At 50.7% G+C, this 17536-nt stretch overlaps 1 protein-coding gene across 22 annotated transcripts in view; it reads right to left on the minus strand.

Annotated features, from left to right (window-relative positions):
• Positions 1-17536, minus strand: part of PHLDB1 (pleckstrin homology like domain family B member 1) — a 110537-nt gene that overhangs the window by 40668 nt on the left and 52333 nt on the right. For all 22 annotated transcript variants that reach the window (XR_012642555.1, XM_074977173.1, XM_074977171.1 and 19 more), the window contains one exon: positions 7792-9320. Coding sequence is in view for 21 of the 22 variants with exons in the window: in XM_074977173.1 (XP_074833274.1) it covers positions 7792-9320 (1529 nt within the window). In the remaining variant the exon portion in view is untranslated. The remainder of the gene's footprint in view (positions 1-7791; positions 9321-17536) is intronic.

Raw genomic sequence — 17536 nt, forward strand, 5'->3', positions numbered from 1 at the left:
TAATACTACAGAACACTTGCTTCGCTGAATCAGGGCTGCGAAACAATGGCCTGTTGGTGCCAAGAGCTGAGTCAAGAGCAGGACCTCTCCCAGAACTTGGATATGTACCAAGGCATTGTAGGCCAGAAGGGCACCTGGAGATTTTTCATGAGCTGTAAAGCTCCGTCTGAGCGCTTCATTCCATGGCCACTGAGAGAGCTCGGCAGCACAGCTCCACACAGCCAACAGGGAGGCACCCAGAGTCCTCCTTTCCACTGGCTGGGTGTGGAGCCAGCCTGCCTTGCCTGGAGTGGGAATGGAAGGAGATACAGGAGAAACCTACGTTGTTTTCAGTGGAGCCCATCTTGTTGGTCCAGAACATTTGGGGGAGAGAAAAAGGAAAATAAGGGCACTCCAACATCCTCTCTGCACCCCCACCCTCAGCAAATCAACCCAGATGGCATCCTGCCTGCGTCTGTGGCAACAGCCTCTGCAACAATGAGACAACGCTCCCTCAGTGGCTTTTGCTGTCTCTTCCAGCCACAGAAGCACCCTCCCTCCCATCCCCGAGCCTCCAGCATTTAGCAGCTCCTGCTTCCCATCTGGGTAGAGAACTAAGGAGATGCTGATGCTGTATTACCAAGGGGATGTTCTCAGGACAAAGTCATGCTCTCATAGCAGGGACTTATTCACACTACTAGTCACCCGGGGAGCTGAATACATGGACCCCTTCCCCACCTCTCCTTGCAGTGTCCAAGATCACCAAGAAGATCTCATACTCCACTACACTGCTGCAACTTACAAACCAGACGGCACCCCACCCCTATTTACAAAAGGCAACCAATCCGCTGTCCCGAAGGAGACAAACCAGACCCGCCGAAGCCAGTCATTTCTACCGCTGCACATCAGGAGGGCTGAGACTGTGCTCTTCCAGGGCCCCACAAATCCCCACCTGATGCAGAGGAACCTGGTTCTCATTCATTTGCTCCTGGGAGGTGAAAGGACACATTCAGCTAAAGCCTGATTTACCTGGGTGAATCAACAGCCCTTCTCGCTCATGAGTTAAACAGTGCGCACACAACACATTCTGGTGCTCCTCCTCCACCCCTTCCACCAGATGCTGCTCACAGCCGTTCTTGGCTCTGGGCCACAGTAAACTGCTATTACTCACCGTGCACGAAGAGGAGGGACAAGGAAAGGTCTGTTTGGATCACTTGTTCCATACAGGGGAACCCGGCCAAACACCAGGTTCATGGAGCATCTGGGAGATGATCCCAGAGCTTCAGGTTTGTAGCGCCCTGTTGTGACCACTAACAAACAGGTACCTGACCCCACTGCAAGACACTATGCAGCACTCGTCTGGTATGCAGAAACCAGTCTACCCCGGAGAGGCTTGCTCAAGCCACCCCATCCCATCCCACAGGTGCCTGCAGCCAGCGTTCCCTGTGAGCCAGGAGAGAGTCAAATGCCACCCAGCAGAGCAGCAAAGCACGCCCAGCTGACAACAAGTGCTTCTGCTGGTGCACATCTTCACATGCCTCAGCGCACATAACAAAATTTATTCTGCACATGGATAGAAAATGAGCAGGAGCATCGCGTGCAACCCTTTGTCACCACTCCCCAGGCCTGCCAGTCCCAGTCCCTTTGCTGTCAGCATCCAGCCAGCTGCACACATGCTGCTCTCCAGCCCAAGGAATTTCTGAAGACCGATGGAATGCCGCCCACACAGTTCACATGAAGGCAGCGCACAGCAGCTCGCTGCCCTTTCCCGGCATTTAAAGCGCCTGAATTAGCTGCCCTCCGTGGTGAAGCCAGCAGCCACCACAGCCCCCAAAGCAAGGTGGGAGGGGGCCCAGCTCCAAGCCAAGGTCAGAAGGGGCAGGGCCTATTCAGACCTCAGTGCCGCAAGACGGAAGCACTGGGCACCTCCCACTTCCCCACTGCTGTGCAGAGCCAGAGCAGCACTGCCCAGGCACTTCAGAGACACATGGAACTGCAGCCACTGTGCTGCCCCCACGAAACACTGGACCCAGGGGGCAACTGCTCCTCTTGCTCCCTTCTCTTCCCCCACACCCACCCACAGGGCTGGTCCTCAGGGGTAACCCGGCCCTGGACATAAAAGCCAGGAATTTAGTCCAAGAAGTTTTCAGCCTCTCCTCCTTCCCAACATGCTGCTCCCATCACCTAACTTGCATATGCCAGTGCTGTCCTGTGACTCAGCGACTGCTAAGGAATCGCTCTGTGTGCCTATGCAAATGCAGACACACTCACAATCCAACGTAACAGCCAATCTCCACTGGGCTGGGAAGACAGTGACCTGATGGACCCACACAGATATGGGGCACATGCCACAAAGGTGCTGCCAACAAGGAAACAGCTCTGCAAGTTCAGGTAAAGTCTCTGAAGAACCCAGACAAACACCCCCCCCACCCCCCCACAGTGACATCAGTCCCTACCTGCAGCCGCCTGGTATTCCAGTCATAGAATCCCAGGGCTGGAAGGGACCTCAGGAGGCCATCGAGTCCAGCCCCCTGCTTCAAGCAGGATCAACCCCAACTAAATCATCCCAGCTGGGACTTAAAAACCTCTAGGGATGGAGATTCCACCACCTCTCTCGGTAACACATTCCAGAGCTTCACCACCCTCCTGGAGGAATAGTTTTCCTAATATCCAGCCTAGACCTCTTCCACTGCAACTTCAGAGCACTGCTCCTTGTTCTGCCACTACCAAGAACAGCCTCTCTCCATCCTCTAATTTCTTTTTTTAAACCTAATTTGCCCCAGATCCCTAAATAGCCCCCTCAGGGATTGAGCTCACTAACCTGGCTTTAGCGGGCCAATCCTTAAACCACCAAGCTACCCCTGCCCACGTCGAACAATCGCTGGAAATCAGGCCACAGAGCAGAATGAGCTTAGTTTTGGCCTATCACAGCCTTAAGGCAGGCCACACAAGCACCCACCCACTCCACCCCAGGTGAGTTCCCAGCCCAGGTACAGCACAGGAAGAGAACGGTGCCAAAAGTCAGGGCACAGCAACAAAGGGCAGGGGAAAAAAGAAAGCCACTGGTAGTGAGGAACAAACTGCAGCAGCTACAAAAGAAGTGCTCAGAGGGATTCAGCACTCGGCTCACAGTTGCTCCTGCTAGCCCCACACCTACATAACCTGTTCCCCCCAGGTCCACATACTCACACAAAGATCCAGTCTCACTTGCACAGTCTCCGCCAGATGTTCCTGCAGGAAGGCAATTCACCTCCACCCTTCTACCACCTGGCTTCAGCACCACCCCATGAAAGGGGCCAACCCACTGGCCTCTGGGAGACACGTGACTGGCTCCGAGTCAGAGATATACTCGCAGCCCGAGGCTGGAAAGTTACATGGCTCTTCATGCCCACCACACAGTGCTATTTCCTTAAGGTGAATCAAGTAGTCTGAGTGCAATTGGCAGCTCCAACCAAAGTGAGTTCTGAGTCATCAAGGCTCCCTCCCTCACCCAGCCAGACGCAACCTGGCTGAAAGGATTCCCTGTCCTCCCCTGAGTTTGGGTGAAAAGAATTGTGCTCTTGTGGGTACAAGGCAGGAGCAGGGTACTCAGTTCTAGTCCCAGCTAAGTCCCTGGCATGGTGCATGACATTTATCAAGACATACGCTCTCCCTGTGCCTTGGCCTCCCCAGGGGTGTGATGGCCGTTGCAACCCTGAGCTGACTGGGCTTGAGGAGGCTTTGCTGGGCTGGGAGACCTGAGGCAAAGTGCTGCACAGGGCACAGGACATTCAAGAGCAGAGTGGCTGTGGGCTCCATAAGCCAGGTCAGCTTCCTGCTGGAGCAGCAGAGGAGACAGCCTGAGACAGAGAGGACCTGAATAAAAGAGGGGGGTAGTCACCTGCCCCTGACTGATACCTTGTGACTCCACCGAGCCTGGCTGCCTCCTAGACACCTCACCCTTCTCATCCTGCACCAGGTGTCTCAGGCCTCCTACACAATGTGCTGAAACGGGGAAATAAACGGGGAAACGCTCAAAGCTCCCTGGCTGGACAGCTCACCACAGAGACACCCAACGGGGCCCCCTCTCTTCAGGGCTGAGCAGAACAAAGCGCTCCAAAGACGCACTCCCCTCTCAGTGACAGCAGGGACCCATGAGGGTGTTAACAGCTCACGCACTGGAATCTACAGAGAGAGGTTTATGTATAATGGCAACTCCTCCCAGAGGGGCTCTCAGGACAAACGTGCTGGACACAGTTATGTGCCAAGGAGAACAGTCTTGCACTCCTGCAGTGCCTATTGGCCCGGCACTCCCCACGTTGCAGACGGCACTGACAACGTGCGCTGTGGGCAGGGCAACTCCCGCGGATGGGGAAGGCAGCAGCGTTTACCGCACACAACGCAACGGTAGGCGCCCCTGCTGGGCAACACAAGAGAAGATACGGTGGCATTGGAAAAGGCTCGGAGAAGGGTAACACAATGATTAGGGCTTTGGAATGGGTGCCCTGTGAAGAGAGATTAAAAGGATTGGGACTTTTCAGCTTAGAAAATGAAGACACTAAAGGGGGGATATGATAGAGGTCAACAAAATCAAGTCAGGTACACTTACTAGCTAGGAGGGTAGGAACGGTGTCCTTAGCCTCAGTTTGTCAGAGGCTGGAAATGGGTGACAGGAGAGGGATCGCTCACAGCAACCTGTTTCGGTGTAATCTTGCAGGGGCTTTCGGGAGGTGAGTGCCTTGGGGAACGAAGATTCATGGGTTCCCAGACACAGTGCCAGGAGATTGTCAAGTACTAGCCTGTGCCAATCTTGCTGCATCTCTTTATTTTGTACCCGAGGCCACCCCCATCTGACAAGTCGCTCGTCATCATCTTTCAAGTGCCCCTTCAGCCAGGGACATCATCCTATCCACCCTCTTCACACACAGAGTTATTCCCATCTGATTCAAGGCACCACTTCCTACATGGAGCCCTCTGCCTTACATAAAGAGATCTCAGGCACTGAGCTCTTTGCCTTAGTCAAATGATATCCTTGAAGTCTGAGGCCATGGACAGGGAGATGAGCTGTGCTCCCCTGCTCCCAAGCACATGGCTGGATGCCTGACAGCTTCCTGGGGATATAGACCAGACACTCCATGAACTCCCATAGAAGACCTACTGATAGCCACCACCAGGGTTCCCGCTCTGATTTTTTCCACCATGGGCAGAATAAATTTTGTTAGAGTAACAGAGAGGTAGCCCTGTTAGTCTTTAAAGTGCTACATGACTGCTGCTTTGTTCTGTCAAATTTTGTTATGTGCATCAAGGCCTGTGCAGATGTGCACCCCTAAAAGAAACACAGGCTGCTGGCTCCGAGTGGCTGTGGGCACTCTGCTAATCAGCGGTGTGGCACCTGAATCTCTTGGGAGGTTTCCCAAGCTCTCAGCTTACAGGGAACACTGGTCAGCAGCCATCTTCAGTGATTCTGGCCCTGGCTGAGGCAGTGACCCCCTAAGATAAGAAATGCACTCAGTAGGTGCCTCCCTGATCCCTTTTCCTGGGCAGCAACAACTACCACCTGGCTTGCCTAGTACAACATCTGGTAGCAAGAGAAGGGGGTTTGCTACACAATTGCTTTCAAACACCCCGGACTGGTCCTCTTCATTGGCTACACACAGACAAAGGAACAAACAGATGCCTGGGGGACACCCCACCCTTCTTCCCAGCCAGGCAGCTGTCTAGTCTATAAAAACTCTGTCCCATCGCCTAAATATAGGGCCTATATGGCCACAGGACCTCCCATCTGTCAGCATCCTTGGAACTTTATCCGTACAATGCAATTAAAAGGGCCCAGGCAGCTAACTACTGTAACAGGAAGCTGGGGTCCCAGTGTGGCAGCCCTCAGAAAGCATTCAGTCAAATCCCGAGGGCCTGTACTTAGAGAAGAGGCCTCAAAGTCCTACACACACTGGACAGACTCTGCCAAGCAATACCCTCTAGGTTCACACCACACCCTGTACACAAAGAGTCAATGATACAGCCCACAACTCTGTAGATTTACGGTTCATGCCACATAAATGAGGATGACTTAGCTGCATGGCCTGACGTGAATCCATTAGGCTCTCTATCATTTTATGATGGTTAATTGCACATAAGCTTCTGTGTAGTCCAACTATCTGCATTCAAAACAGAGGCCCAAGTGCTGCTCCTTGTGCTAATCTCTCCAGATAAGCAAGGAGTCCAGACGCTCAGAAACCCGTGCACGTTACTGGTATGTAGCTGTTAGTAACTGCAGTAAAACCAGACATCCAAGGGCCTCTGCAAAGCATACACCAGTCCGTATTGCAACGACCAGTGCTTCCTGCTGTCTGGGTGCAGGTCTGGACTTGGAAAGCGTCAAGCCCAAAACGTCAGCGAGGGTATAAAAAATCCCAGGTCTCTGCACGAGAAAGAACCAGGGAGATGAGGGGAGAGACCAGAGAGCTCTCCAATGACGTACACACCTTACAGCGCCATGTGCTCTGCGTATCAGTCTATGCCAAAGCAGGACCAGGCCCACAGCCAGGTGTGCAAGCATGGAGCACAGTCAGGCTAAGGGGAGGGACTGTCGACTGCTCCAGAGCAAGGGAGATCCCAGAGCCTATGCATCCTGGAGACTGGCAAGGCCAGAGCAACCCAGTGGCCATTGCCCCAAGGCCCTCGTCCGTCAGCAGAGCGCTCCGCTCTCTCCTCTCTCCGAGGGATGGACTGGAACCATCCAGGACACGTGGCTTTCTGTGTACCCCTCCCAAAGCCCTGACAGGCATCTGAAGGGGCGAGGAGGCTTGTAGGTCACATACACAAGGCAAGAGCTTTGCAGGCTGTGTTGCACACTGCAAGCCTGGGGCTCACAATACGCGCCTTACTATGATCACTAATTGTTCCTCCTGCCACGGATGAGTAATGGGCATTACAGCAGGGATCGCAGTGCTGCAGTCCTATGAAGCAGCACGTCAGCTGGAGCAGAGGCAGAGAGGGTAAAGGGATCACTGCAGCCAGGGCCTCACTCGCAGCGAATGCCGGCTGACAGGGAGTGAGGGTGACAGCAGCTGTCCCCACCGGGCTCCAATGAACTTGCCAGACTGACACAAAACTGCACAGACCCAGACAGCAGAGGACAACATCTGAGCTTACAGCTGTGATGAATGAAGGTCGGAGGATGTAGCACATTAACTCCTCAGCTAAGGATGAAGTGCTGAGGGGGGCAAGCTGGGTCTGACCCAGCTGCTGAGCAGACTAACAAGCTACCATGGGGCTGCTCCTATCACTGCTGCTCCAGCTGCGGGAGACCTCAGCAAGTTGTGTACATCGTACAACTCGGCTGTTGGCAGGGCAGTAAAAGGGCTGAGGAGTCAAACCCCATCAGTAACAGACTGACAGCTCAGACCACGCACCCAACCAGCGCGGTACCCCGCCTCCCATGGCCAGCGCCACCATGCAGCATGGTGGCTGCTTCCTGACCCTCTCTGGGACAAACTGACGCCTCAGGATGTGACCAGCCTTATTCTAAGTCAAAGTAACTCAGCCAGCACAGCAGGATCCTCTTCCTACCTACAAGGGACTTGGATAAACCGGATATTCCTAAACATCCACTGTTTCACCCACCTTTGCTCTCAGAATGGGCAATGGTATTGACAAGTGTGTCCCAAAGACCACCTCATTTTCCCTCAGCATCCACTGCTCCCTCTTCACTACAGCTCAGCATCTATCCATTGTGCCTCCCCCGCTATGCACCATCTCTGACTCCTTACCAGGCCCCAGTCCCCACCCCTCCCCAGATCCCATCCCGTCCCCATGGCATGCCATGCCTCTCACCAGGCGCTCCATCTCCTGCTCACGCAGCCGCTCCTCACGCTGGCGTCGATGATATTCTAGCAAGTCATCCTCATTGTCACTGATCTCAGTGATGCTGTTTTTGCGTTCCCTCATGTTCACGGGCAGCCGCAGGTCTCCTGACAACTTCCTCTGTGCCCGGGGGCTCTGATGGGGTGAAGGCATGGCCAGCGACCCCAGGCTGTACGCAGGGCTGAGGGAGATGCCAAAGCTGGGCCTACGCTGGGAGGCAAGTTCTGCCTGGAAGATGGGTGAGGGGCTTCTGGTTCTTAAGTTCTTCCCTGTCAAAGAGGATGAGGAGGAGAAATCTTCATGCCTCTCTAGGGGTCTGGCTGCCTTGCGCCGTACACGAGGGCTCTCAGGAACCTCCTTGGCCAGCTTGGTCTGCTGTAACGGACTCTCGTGGGGGTTCCTGGCTTGGGGAGACAAGGCAGAGGGGAAGGGTGCTGCCCGGCGAGACAGAGAAGGACTGAGGGGAGGCAAGTCCCTCATGCTCTCCGTGCTCCTCCTGCCCACTCTGGGACTCTCGGGGGGCTGCAGAGAGCGGGTGCCCTGATTAACATGGATGAAACCTGCAGTCTCCAGGGGCTGGAAGACTCTTGCCAACACCTGATGGGAGGGGCTAGAGGCCAGGTGCCTGTCAATGCCAGAAGGGGGTTCCCTGCCCTCCCTGAAGGGGCTGGGTGGACGCTCTTGCAGACCCACTATTTTCAACCTCTGAGCAGATGGTGACTGAAACTTGGGTGCCAGACGGGGGCTGCTGGGGATGTTGGTAGGCTGATCCCGGGAGCTCCCTGTTCCATAGTCGCTCAGGCTTACAGACACCAGGGGCACCTGCTGGTTCGAGTGGACCAGTTGTGTGTTCTCAACAGCTCTTTGGGTACTGGAGAAAGCTGAAAATCCAGGGCTTTCAGGGTGCAGGGTTCTCTGACTAGGTGTGGGGCTCAGGGGACTGCCATGCACTGCCTTCCTCTGCATCTTAGGACTTTCTGCAAGCTGTGTCACATCTGTGCCCATGGCCCAACTCCTCAGGTCCAGGCTGGCGCTCCCACCTGGGGGTGGAAGTGGCCGCTGCTGTGGGAGCTGCATGGCATGGTTGTAGCTTGAAGATCTTACAGGCACCACTGGTGGGATGGGTGGCCCCTGCTCCTGGCTGCTGGGAGAGTGGCTAGTGTAGCTGCCACTACTGGCTGGGGAAGAAAGCGGGGAGAAGGGCGGGGATGTGTTGTCATAGCTTGAGCCCACCGACATGGCCCCAGGGCTCAAGGGTGGAGACAAGAAGTAGTGTCCACCGCCATTCACTGCTGAGGACACAGGTGACTGGGCATTGGAAGAAAGCTTCTTCTTGGGGCAGCCCGACTCCTCCATCACCAAAGAGTCCATGATGTCTTGCAGGTCTTTCTCGATGGAGCTGACCAGGGAGCTGTGGCTGGGCTGGGCCCTTATTCCCTGCCCTTTATGAACATCATTCAGAGACAGCTGGTGGTTGCCATTCACAAGACTCTCCGATTCTGCCAGAAGGAGAGAAAGAAGCATGCATTAACTGAGGAGAGAGAACCATTAACCTCACAGCTCAGCCCATGCCAAACCCCTCCGCTCTTCCTGGTCACGTGGGTAGGGACAGACCAGAACCAGCCTATGTCAGGGAGCAAACATTCAGCTCTGGTCTGACATGAGGCAAACGGCCTCTGCTGCTCAAGTGCTGCCCCTGCAAAGCCCCTGGCTCCAAGTCCATTCTGGACATTCCAGTCCTCAGGTTTTGCTTTCCAGGAAGTTGGCAGTGGAGGACCTGATGTCTACCACAGTCTGACAGATCACTTTGGGCTGGGTCTGTGAACCTGCTGCCTACCTCTCCTCTTTCCACTGCTTACTGCTATCACATCCAACCTCACCATAAGCACAGCTGTGGGGCAATGGAGGAATGGAAGGGATGGGAGCCTGTGTCAAATCACTGCCCTCCCCATGAGGAAACATTCCAGCAGGAAGCTTTCAACAGGAGGTATCCACAGAAGAGATGATTTCACCCCTAACTGTCATCTTCGTCTCACTTCCCATCGTATAGAATAGCCTTGGCAGTTCTAAGTGCTCTGAACTAGCATTCTGGAGGAGGCTGGCGCCACACTGCAGGTGCGTATACACATGCTGGCAGGAAATGCAATGCAAACAGGAACACCCACAGCTCCATTAGACAGGGTAAGGACCATTAACCCTTCAATTCCTAAGCCTAAGGACTAGGTTTCAGAAGGTATTTTCTTATAGCCTGGCTATTCCATACTTGGGCATTAGACGGATTCAGGCACTGGGCATCTGGGTCTGGCTTCTGGAAAACAAGAAGGACTAGAAAAACAGATATAGCAGACCCCTGACTTATATATAGGATGCATTCCTGAGCAACCACACATAAGTCAAATTTCATGCTAGTTGGGACCTGGTGTGGGAGGGGTCCTGCCACCTTCAGGTTCCCCAGTCCTGGCTGCACCCGGCTCCCTGTTCCCGTGAGCGGCAGGGATCCAGGAACCAGGTGGCAGCCTGGATCCTGGCTCCCTTCCGCTTGAGGAAGCAGGGAAACTGCCCAGCGCAGAAAGCTGATCCATTTCCCAGCTCCTGCAAGTTGAGGGGAGCCTCTTTCCTGGCTCCCCGTCATTCAAGATTTCAACTTGCGTTACTGCAAGAAACTCATAAGTTGAGATCATGTAAGTCAGGGGTCTACTGTAATCTGAGCCAACAAGCTATGTCCATACTCCTGTTAGTAGTCTTCCCTGAGCCAGTCCCACAGCATAGGGTCTGCCGCAGGTACTAGCTTCTGGATGTGACCAAGCAGACACACTGACTATCTGGGGCCATTAGGAGTCCAGGGCACATACTGGAAGAAAAGAAATATTAACAACTGACCTAGCTACATTCTGACTCCTTAATCCCTCCTGCAGCTTCAGTTGCATAGAAGTGTCTTTTTCATCTTCTACCTGGAGCTGCCTTGTACAGAACAGCCTCTTTAGCAACAGGTCCCGGGACCTCTACAGGATCTTTTCATTTACAAAACTCTAGCATACAGTGCTTGTCCTGTGCTGGACTGCCACACGCCGCCTCCAACTCTACCCTCCTTCCCCAGGGTTCAGGTTAAGCCATGCTCTTATGAAGTGTTATCTCCCATGGTGATCATCTCCTTGGAACTCAGGTACCTGGGGATTATATTCCAGTAATTAGCTGGATGTCCCAATAGCTGTATTGCCCGGCAACTGAAATTTGATAGCTCTTTCCAGGACGCAAACTGCAAAACCCTGTGGTGCTAATGCATTCCCTTCCTGGCTCTGCCTGTGGTCTCACTGTCATGCTGAGAGCTGGGCAGAGAACAGCTGCACATACCTCACCTCATCCTACAGAGATAGGACTAGCTGTTGCGTCTTCCCTGTCCACATACTAATCACTCTCTGGGTGCCCCTGACTTTTCCTCTGGAGTCTTGGAGACAAAACTGAAATCACAACACAGTAAGGGGAGGGAGCTGCAGCTGCTGAGATGAGAGCCAACTCCAGCTATGTGGCTGATCACGTGCCTCCCATTCAAAAGGAAGGTGAAGCTGCCTCCTTCAGAGCATCCTACAGCAGCAGCCAGGTGACACAGCACTACTCCCTGCTTCTCTTGAGGCCCAGAGTTAACACTCCCTTTCCTTCACCACCTGCAATTGGGCCCAGGAGAAGGAAGAACATGTAAGAGCTCCAATATCAGACATTTTGGCACTCTTGCGGAAAGGGCAGCTGTCCGCAGAATGGCGCCTCTGGGGTCTTGTCTTGGGGATTCAAATAGTTTTGGGGACAGTAACTTCTCCCCTAGGTCACTGACTACACCGTTAATCATTTTTGTTGCTCTTCTCTGGACCTTCTCCAACTTGTACATATATTTCCTGAAATGTGGTACTCAGAACTGGACACAATACTTTAATTGAGGCCTAATGAGCAGAGAGTAGAGCAGAAGAATTACTTCTTGTGTCTTGCTTACAACAATCCTGTTAATATATCCCAGAATGATATCTGTTTTTTTCACAAGTGTCACACTGTTGACACATATTTAGCCTGTGATCTACTATGACCCCTAAATCCCTTTCTGTGGCACTCCCTTCCTAGACAGTCATTTTCCATTTTGTCACGTACGAAACAGATTGTTCTTTCCTATGTGGAGTGTGTTGCATTTATCCTTACTGAATTTGATCCTACTTACCTCAGATCTCTTCTCCAGTTTTTTCAGATAATTTTGAATTATAATCCCTTCCTCCAAAGCACCTGCAACCCCTCCCATCTTAGTATCACCAGCAAATTTTATAAGTGTACTCTCTGTGCCATTATCTAAATTGTTGATGAAGATATTGAACAGAAAAAGCCCCAGAATGGATCCCTGAAGAACTCCACTTGTTATACCCTTCCAATGTGACTGTGAATAACTGATAACTACTTGTTGGCAATGTTTATCCATCTAGTTATGCATCCAATGGATAGCAGCCTGTATTTCTCCAGTTTATTTATAAGCAGCTCATGTGAGATTGTGTCAAATGCTTTACTGATGTCTGGGTATACCACATCTACTGCTTCACCCTTATCCACAAGGCTTGTTATCCTATCAGAGAAAACTATAAGGTTTGTGTAACATGATTTGTTCTTGACAAATCCATGCTGTTACTTGCTACCTTATTATCTTTCAGATGGTTCCAAATGGACCCGCTAACTGCTTCATTATCTTTCCTGGCAAAGATGTTAAGGTGACTGGGCTGTAGTTTAGTGAGTTGTCCTTGAAGCTGAAGTTGGGCTGGTTTTCAATGCCTCAAAAGACTAGAGAGCCCAGAAGATGGCAAATGGCCAATTCCTTTGATTAAATAGGTGTGGGATTATCAGCCCCCTGCACAATAAACTGTGAAGTGGATTGTAGCTTTTGTCTTCCCTCCAACTGGTTTCATATGCCAAACAAGGACTACCCACGTCATTGTATTTCAGGGACCAACATGCTGGTGTCATAGAACCTGAGCTCCTCACAGCAAGGTAGACACTAAGCCTTTAAACTCCTCCCCAGGATAGATCCACAACCAGCAAATGAGTTTAGCTAGCTTCCCTCTTTTGGGGCAAACACCACACATGTGAGCTCGCCAAAAACTGTCTAGTGCCTTCACATCTCCCCATTCCCATCTCCCCATTCCCATACACAGCTTTCTGGGGCTGGGGTCAGCTACACCTGGAGGTAGCTCCCTCCAACAGCACAGACACCTCCAAAAGCGCTAGCAGCACCATTACTCTCTTGCTATACCCTTCCTCAGAGCATCTCCAAACACTTTGCAAACACTAATTAATTAAGTCATAACCTCAGGGCACCTTTTGCATTTTAACACTCCCAGCAGCAACCAGCAACCACAGCAGAGGAAAGAAAGTAGCCAATTAGGTCACAAGCTTGTACACACACAAGCCTTGCACTGCCTGCTAACAGGACAGACCAACCTCCCTGTCTCCACCTGACTCCTAACGGGGCCTATAATGGCCACTCCAAACATTCTAGCTGTGGAGACAACAGTCAAGTGGTTAGACCAGGAAGTCTGAATCAGGAGGTCCTTGTGTTCTACTGCTCCTGGCTCTATCACTCACCTGCTGTGTGACCTTACCCCTGTAGCGCTGCAGCATCCCAGTCTCTACACAGGGAGTTAACAGCAATCAGCTGGGGAAGGTGTCCCAATTTCTGTTTGCAGAGCTAGCTGAGCCCCCTGTATGGCCAACACCCACCTACTTGTCTGAGCTGGCAGAAAGCCACTGGCTGGCTTCAGGGAGAAAATATTGCTGTTGTTTGCAGACCCATAAACGTCAAGCTGAAATCAGACTGCTCTGGCCTGCAACATTTGTCCGACACAGTTAGATCCCATCCAGGATTGAGAACGGCTGGGTTTTTTCCCCTTTAATAAATGAAAAAAAAATAATGAAGGAGAAGGAGAGAGAAGCAGTAATAATACTGCCATAGAAATAATCCAACGAGAGGTGCTCATGGCCTGGCTTTCTGGAAGACTAGACAGACACCCAGCATGAATGGCTTGGAGCGAGTGCTGAGTTAATGGGCAAAGCCATGTTCTCATAGCCAGTTACTGTAAGACAGGTGACTGATTGGCAAGTTGATCTGCTCGTCTCTTCCAGGCAGAACAAAGTTCAGTTTATTTCCATTAAATCAGCTCTTCTGCAGATGCATGATTCCTGACCACATCTGCCAGCAGAATTATTTCGTAGGAGTAACAGGATCATAACAACGTGCACTTGGTCTGAAGATCCTAAAGCACTTCAGAGACATTGCTGCAGTCCCATAACACTTGTATTGTTAGCTCTTTTCTGTACCTGTGTGACTTGGCCAAGGTCAATGCGTGAGGCCGTGACAGAGCTGGGAACAGAACCCAGGAGTCTTAGCCCCGAGCTCACATAAACTGCATGAAAGACATGCAAGCTAATTTCAGTCAGTCAAGTACTCCTGAGCCAGGAGACAAAGCAAATAAATGAACAAGAAAGAGAATGGAGGTCACACAGAAAAGACACCACTTCCCATTTGCAACAGGCAGAGCAAAAAAACCTGACAGTAACTTCACGTTGGTAACTCCCTTTGTGCCAGTCAGCTTGTCTCATCCAGGGACAGCCTGACATGCCTTCAAATTTTCTTGCAGTACATACACAGGTATTTCCATACCTCAGATAAACACCAAATTCTCTGTGCTTCTCATCCGGAAGCATCAGCTTTTTGTTTCAGTTTGTGTGCTCAACCAACGCTTAAAACACAAACACACCTGACATTGGGAAGAACAAATTGAGAACAGCGACAAGCTTGGCTGTGCAGACCCCTGCCCAGGAAAGTCATACTAGGTAATATTCGGTCACAGTGACATGGATAAAACAAAGGCAGGCTCCCATCTAACTGAGAACCAGGTGCAAACTGGGAGCTACAAAGTATGGTAAGAACCCAGAAGGAAACAACTGTGCAGCCAGCAGGACAGAGGACACACTGAGACATAAACACGTCAGTTAAAATGCATGAGAGAGGGTTTTGATATTGCTTTTATTAGTTGAAAACTACCTTAAATGTGCTGGATATAAACAATTTTTAAAATTTATCGGAATATGTTTTGGATTTAAAACTAACTATTAAAAAAAAGTAGTAGTGAATGGAACCGATTCCTCTGGTCACTATGCCCTTTTTAAGATTTTAGAAGTTAGTAGATCTCAGTCTCTTGTTCCTACCTTTTATTCATAGAGTGAAAGAGAACAAGTTTTCCTGCTTTTTCAACTCCACTTCTTTTTTTTGAACTTTGACTGAACTAGTTATTGAACTGAAATATTTGAATAAGCTGCAAAAAGAAGTATTTTCTTTGCTCCGTAGAAAAGATACTGCTGCTAAAAGCTGGTTTAGCACCTGGAACTAAAGCTTCTTGAAGTGCTAAGCCAGGGACTTTCAGTTCAGTGGCTGACTTTCTTCACATCTTTTCATCAAATATGTGCCACTTGATCTCTTCATTCGATTTAAGTTATTTTAATAGATTACAGCCAAGTTTAGGCCTCAATATGAGTTGGTCATAATTTCACATTTAATTTTAAATAGGTTTATTTTAAAAAATAAACTGTTTCCAAATTAAATACAAAAATCTGATCTTTTGGCAAAAAATAAACCTACCAATTTTTATCCAGACACTCCTCTTCACCTAACCCATTCTACCCCTACATCTCCCCAGTGACCAGCACCATCGCCGGACATCAGTAACAGCAAACATGTTACCAAAGCACACTGCAGAGCCCTCTCTTCAAAACACAAGAGTATGGGTGGTTCGTTAGAGAACATCGGCCTTCAACTTGGATACCATTGTCAGAGATGACACAGACCATCTGGACCTTTGAAAAGCATCTCAGAGAGCTGAAACCACAGCAAGCAGGAATCAACAGCACCTTGGCTGACTGCAATGCTGGAACCCCTCAGCACCAGCACTATTGTAGAGGCAGTCAGAGGCACTGAAGGGACAGAAATCAAATCAGAAAAGTGAGTTCAGTTCCACTTGGAGCACTTGGCCGATACTGAATAGGGCACTGTTGGATGCATCTAACTGGAACAGGTTCCAGTTCCCCACTCTCACCCTACGCTGCCTCCTGTGTATGCACCAAATGGATTCTTCTGGGGTACCCATAACTATGGAATCTGGCACCAAATGCCACAGTGAAAATCGTGAGATGGACCAAGTAAAGTGTAGGGACTTTAAATTCCCCCAAGGCACATTTCTGGACCTTCTGGGAGGGCATGTGCTAGGGGCCACTCACGTCAGACTGTCCGGGAAATAATTTTCAGAAAGCATGTGCATGCACACCCCCAAAAAAGCATGTGGTTCCAGAAGCTTTAGCACAATAATTGTCTTCACTTGTTCCCTTCCCTCACATGCTGCTCTAGGAAGTGAACAGCAACACATGGTCAATCACACACACACTACCCCATGCTACCCTAGGGACCTTACTGTCAAGCTTGTGACACAGACTGTCTTCTCTTCTTGTGCATCACCTTAGCTAGTTTGATGAAACCAATGTAGGCACAGACACTAGCCAGAGCCGACATGCTGAAGCTGTCCACTTCTCCACGCAAAGAGCTAATGCCTTCTGCGCTACAGTCTCAGACAAAAACAATGCTGATGCAAAAGAGAGAGCTTATCTGCCCAGGTGCTGCTAATAATTTGCAAAGTGGAAGATTACATTTTGAATTTCACTCCCATACCCTGACATCTGGCATGTGGGAACTGTGTCTGCACAGCATAAGAAATCTGAGGTCACAGAATCCTAGTGCTGGAAGGGACCTCAGGAGGTCATCTAGCCCAGCCTCCTGCTTCAAGCAGGATCAGCCCACACTAAGTCATCCCAGCCAGGATCCTGTCAAGCCGGGACTTAAAAACCTCGGAGAATCCACCACCTCCCTAGACAACGCATTCCAGTGCTTCACCACCCTCCTGGTGAAGTAGTTTTTTTCTAACATTTTACCTACTCCTCTCCTTCTGTAACTTCAGACCATTGCTCCTTGTGCTGCCATCTTTCACCACTGAGAACAATTTCTCTCCATCCTCTTTAGGGCTCCCCTTCAGGAAGTTGAAGGCTGCTATTAAATCACCCCTTAGTCTTCTCTTCTGTAAACTAAATAAGCCCAAATCCCTCAGTCTCTCCTCATAGGTCTTGTGCTCCAGACCCTTAATCCTTTTTGTTGCCCTACGCTGGACCTGCTCCAGCAAATCCACATCCTTTGTATACTGTGGGGGAGGGTGCTTAAAACTGGACACAATATTCCAGATGTGGCCTCACCAGTGCCAAGTACAGTGGAATAACCACTTCTCTAGATCTGCTCGCAATATTCCTCCTAATGCACCCCAGTATGCCGTTAGCCTTCTTGGCTACAAGGGCACACTGTTCACTCATATCCAGCCTTTCATCCACCATAACCCCTAGGTCCCCTTTCCGCTGTACTGCTGCTGAGCCAGTCGGTCCCCGCCTATAACAATGCTTAGGTTTCTTCCATCCCAAGTGCAGGACTCTACATTTGTCCTTGATGAAATGCATCAGATTTCTTTTGGCCCAATCCTCCAGTTTATCCAGGTCACTCTGGATCCTCTCTCTACCCTCCAATGAATCTACCTCTCCCCCTACCTTAGTGTCATCTGCAAACTTACTCAGGGTGCAATCCAGTTCTTCATCCAGGTCATTA

The sequence above is a fragment of the Carettochelys insculpta genome, chromosome 25, assembly GCF_033958435.1.
Source record: "Carettochelys insculpta isolate YL-2023 chromosome 25, ASM3395843v1, whole genome shotgun sequence".
Taxonomy (NCBI): domain Eukaryota; kingdom Metazoa; phylum Chordata; order Testudines; family Carettochelyidae; genus Carettochelys; species Carettochelys insculpta.